Source organism: Littorina saxatilis, linkage group LG15 (assembly GCF_037325665.1).
Source record: "Littorina saxatilis isolate snail1 linkage group LG15, US_GU_Lsax_2.0, whole genome shotgun sequence".
NCBI classification, from domain to species: Eukaryota; Metazoa; Mollusca; class Gastropoda; order Littorinimorpha; family Littorinidae; genus Littorina; species Littorina saxatilis.
The window spans coordinates 32,537,548-32,541,540 of NC_090259.1; the positions used below are offsets into that span (position 1 = coordinate 32,537,548).

Here is a 3,993-nt window from a genome sequence, read left to right on the forward strand (position 1 = left end):
AACAAACTTCAGTTCACCTTTACCTTCCAGGAGACCTACAAGATCAACGACCTGAACAACCTCACTGCCTCCTGTACCCCGCCTCAACCGACCCCCCCCCCCCCCCACCCCGCCCTTTCCCTCACCTCACCTTTGCCTTCCAGGCGACCCACGACATATCCAACCGGACCAACCCCAATGACTCCTATAAAGTCCACTTCTACCTTCCAGGTGACCCAAATGATGTACGACCATACCAAGACCTCGAGCTACCTACAACAAATGCGGGCTGACAACGCCCCCCTCCCCCCCCCCCCCTACTTACTCCTATACTTCGCTTCCCCTCGACCATCCCCTTCCTCTCCCCCTTTACCTTAGGCCCCCCCAAAAAAATAGTCTGTTTACGGTATCCCGACCGACCCTATTTTTTTCGCGCGACCCTGACTTTTTTTTTGGCATTTGGGGAGAAAAAAAAAATAAAATCTTAGTTTTTTGGCAAAATAACTTAAAAATATTTTTTTTGGGAAAAAAAATAAAAAATAAAAAAATATAAAATCCCGACCTACCGACCCTATTTTTTTTGCCTATGTTACCGTAAACAGACTATTTTTTGGGGGGGCCTTACCCTACAGTACCTCAACTCATTTCACCTTTTACCTTCCAGGTGGTGACCCAAACGATGAACGACCAGACAAAGACGTCAAGCTACCTGCAGAAAATGCGGGCTGATGAACACCCCCCCCCTCCTCCACCCCCATCCCAACCCCCACCCCCACCCCCGCCTCCACCCCCCAAAATCGTTAGCTCACTTTACAGTACCTCACCTCACACCTCACGTTTTACCTTGCAGGTGACCCAAACGATGTACGACCAGACCAAGGCCTCAAGCTACCTGCAGCAAATGCGTGCCGAAATCCTCTCTCACCTGATGATCGAATGGCAGAGCACGTCGTGGCAAGACCTGCAGAAGCCGCTCTACTCGGGACTGGCGGCCGCCCTGTACATCGAGGACACCCTGAGGACCAAGCCCCATCCTGTGGGGATCGCGGCGCAGCAGAACTACTGGGCCCAGGTCTACCACCAGGGGTCGCTCCCTGCAGAGTCCTTTGCTTCCCTCGCGGAGCTCATGGAGTCCGGTTAGTGAACGGTTTGGTCTGAAGTTGAGATTCCTTGAGCTATTTATGCTGTAGATGATACATGCATGCGGTGAACCGTGAAGTCTGTATATGAGATTTCTTGAACTATTGGAGACATGTGTCCGCGGCAGAAATAAGAAAACCCATAAAATTGACCTGACAAACGCGTAAAGTATCAATTTGTGTGCACAGTTGATTTCGACTGTAGATGGTGTTCTTCATTTGTCACATTTTCATCATCTTTGCTTGTTTTACCACAAGTGGATAACATACTGTATGATAGGCTTCTGGTTTTACTCATTTGCAAATCTCCCACAATCCTTACACGTTGCAGGCTGTCACGGACAAGCTGACCTTGACATTGGCTTCGTCCTTGACACCTCCAGCAGCATCTCACACCAGGACTTCGAAGACGCCAAAAAGTTCATCATCAACACCACCTCCTTCTTCGACATCGACAGCGGTCTCGTGCGTGTGGCGCTCATCACTTATGCTGACGTGGCACGCATTCGGGTCAACTGGGACCAGTCTCGGTCCCAGGTCTCGCTGGACAACATGATCTCCGCGTTGAATTACGAGAGTGGGGGCACCGAGACGGCCAAAGCTTTGAACCTCGCCTCTCAACTCTTCGCCAACGCTCGGCGTAATGCTGTGAAGGTAGGAATTACGGGTTTGGGTAAAATTATAATTAAAAGTGTCCCAAATTCAAGAAAGTTGTTGCCAAAGGTGCCACACTTTGCAAACGGGGAGAGCCGTTGCATTTAGTGACATCGGGGTTAAAAAGCGATGATTTTGACTTTGAAATTTGATTCATTTTTTTTCTCTTTCTTTCACAATTGACGTGACTTTTAGCTACCATATCTGCAAATCTCGTAACGCCATTACCCCCAACAACCTGCAGTCTTGGACTCTTTCTGTGACAGGCTCTGGGGATTGATTGCAAGTCTCACAAGGCCAAAAACATCTTTAACCCCTTCACTGCCCACCCCGTATGTAATACGTGGTCATTTTCTGTTTATCGTACGCCCATAACCGTATCTCATACGTGGAATTTGTGTCAACAACATTTCAGGACATTTCTGAAAACTAAACGGGAGGTAACCACTGTCCAAGTACTTGTAGGGGTTCTAAACACAGTTCTTTCCCATAGACCGTTCGGATAAGTTACTACCACTGTGGCAGTGAAGGGGTTAATAACTCTTTTCCTCCAGGCACGTTGGCCAGTGACAAACCGAAAGGTCTCAAATTGCTTTTAACACGAAAACAGTCACCTGTTCATAACTCTTTCTGTGCCAGGTTCTAGTGTTCATAACGGACGGCAAATCTCATGACGCCATCGACACGGCATCCGCCGCAACCCAGCTACAGCGAAGTGTTGATGGCGGGTTATTGTTACTGTCCGTCGGCGTTGGTGACCAGGTCTGTGTTCACAATGACCGTTTGACAGTGAAAGGATTAGCTGATTGTCAAAACTGGTCTTTGTTTGAAGAATGGGCGTTCTTGTGTGCGTGTGTGTGTGTGTGTGTGTGTGTGTGTGTGTGTGTGTGTGTGTGTGTGTGTATGTGCGTGTGTGTGTGTATGTGCGTGTGTGTGTGCATGCGTATACAGGTATGCGTGACGTGGTGTAAATGTGTTTATCCTACATACGAGAGAGAGACACCCGTGAGATAATAATCGTTCAAATCACACGTGTGTATATCATGTAAATGAGGTCATGTCAAGCAAGTCTGGCAGGGACCTGTTTTTCCACTGCTTATGATGCCAAAGTCACCGAGACAAACGTCATTATAGAAACAAAAATTGCGCTCGCTAATTACCCTCGATGAATCTTTAGAACTTACACGTCACGCCACACTTTCAGAGTGACGTTTCTTTGCTTTGACGTAACATATTGCACGAGGCTTTAGAAGAGATCGAGGTTCCAAAACAAGCGTCTTCAATTTAGCTGCCTCCACTGCAGGACATTTTCAGTAAAATACACGTAAGTACAGTATGTAGGATAAACAGAATACTACATGGCTTGCTGTGTCGTACCAGATTTACACTCGTTGCTTTTTCAAATAGTGAACAGCTCGCTTTCGCTCGCAGTTCAATATTTTAAAAAACAACTCGTGTAAATCTGGTACGACACAGCAAGCCATGTAGTATTGTCTATGTGTGAGTGGTGCTGATTTTTTGATTTTTTATCCCTTTGCATTATTTTGATATGTCAGTTTAAATGCGTTCTTATTCATTTGATGTTCGTAAAGATCATGTAGTAGTTTGCAATAATGCATTATTAATCTTTTTTTTTTCTTTTCTCGTGTCGGTTTACGATTGTCATTGTATCCATCCATCTTAATACATGTTTAGTTTTAGCAGGGACAGATTGTAAAACTAGCCAGGCGTCAGCCTAAAATCTCCATCCTTGAGTAATAAAGTTCGTTCGGTCGTTCTCTCTCTGCCATACCCCTTCCGCTCTCCACGTCTCTGAGCTTTGTATGACTAAAAGAACTATCCGCTAATACTTTAAGATAAAGACGGAATGCTTTTGCTTCTGCAAGGTCTGCAGTAGGCTGGTTTGTCCAGATGCTTTGGATCTGGATCCGGGTCTGGATCTGGATGCCAACTGGCAGTTGGTCGTGGGGTTAACGTCACAAGAGCCGACTTTGGATGTACGTGACGGACGGTGAATGAATCGCCATTGCTGGTAAAAAATAAAAATAAAAAGACCTCTTCATACATGATTGTAAACGTTTGAGGCCCATATAATATATCATAGAACAGCCTGGTACTAAAAGTTATAATCTTTGTCAAAATATGTAAGGGTTGTGAAATCTCTGCCTGTAGGTTGATCCGAACGAGCTTCACAGCATCGCCAGCGATCCGGCCTGCAAAC

At 46.2% G+C, this 3,993-nt stretch overlaps 1 protein-coding gene across 1 annotated transcript in view; it reads left to right on the plus strand.

Annotated features, from left to right (window-relative positions):
* Positions 1-3,993, plus strand: part of LOC138948097 (uncharacterized) — a gene marked incomplete at its 3' end in the record, with an annotated part of 8,532 nt that extends 4,539 nt beyond the window's left edge. Inside the window, 4 exon segments of the mRNA XM_070319621.1 lie at positions 830-1,115; positions 1,450-1,772; positions 2,412-2,534; positions 3,945-3,993. Of these exon segments, the coding sequence (XP_070175722.1) occupies positions 830-1,115; positions 1,450-1,772; positions 2,412-2,534; positions 3,945-3,993 (781 nt within the window).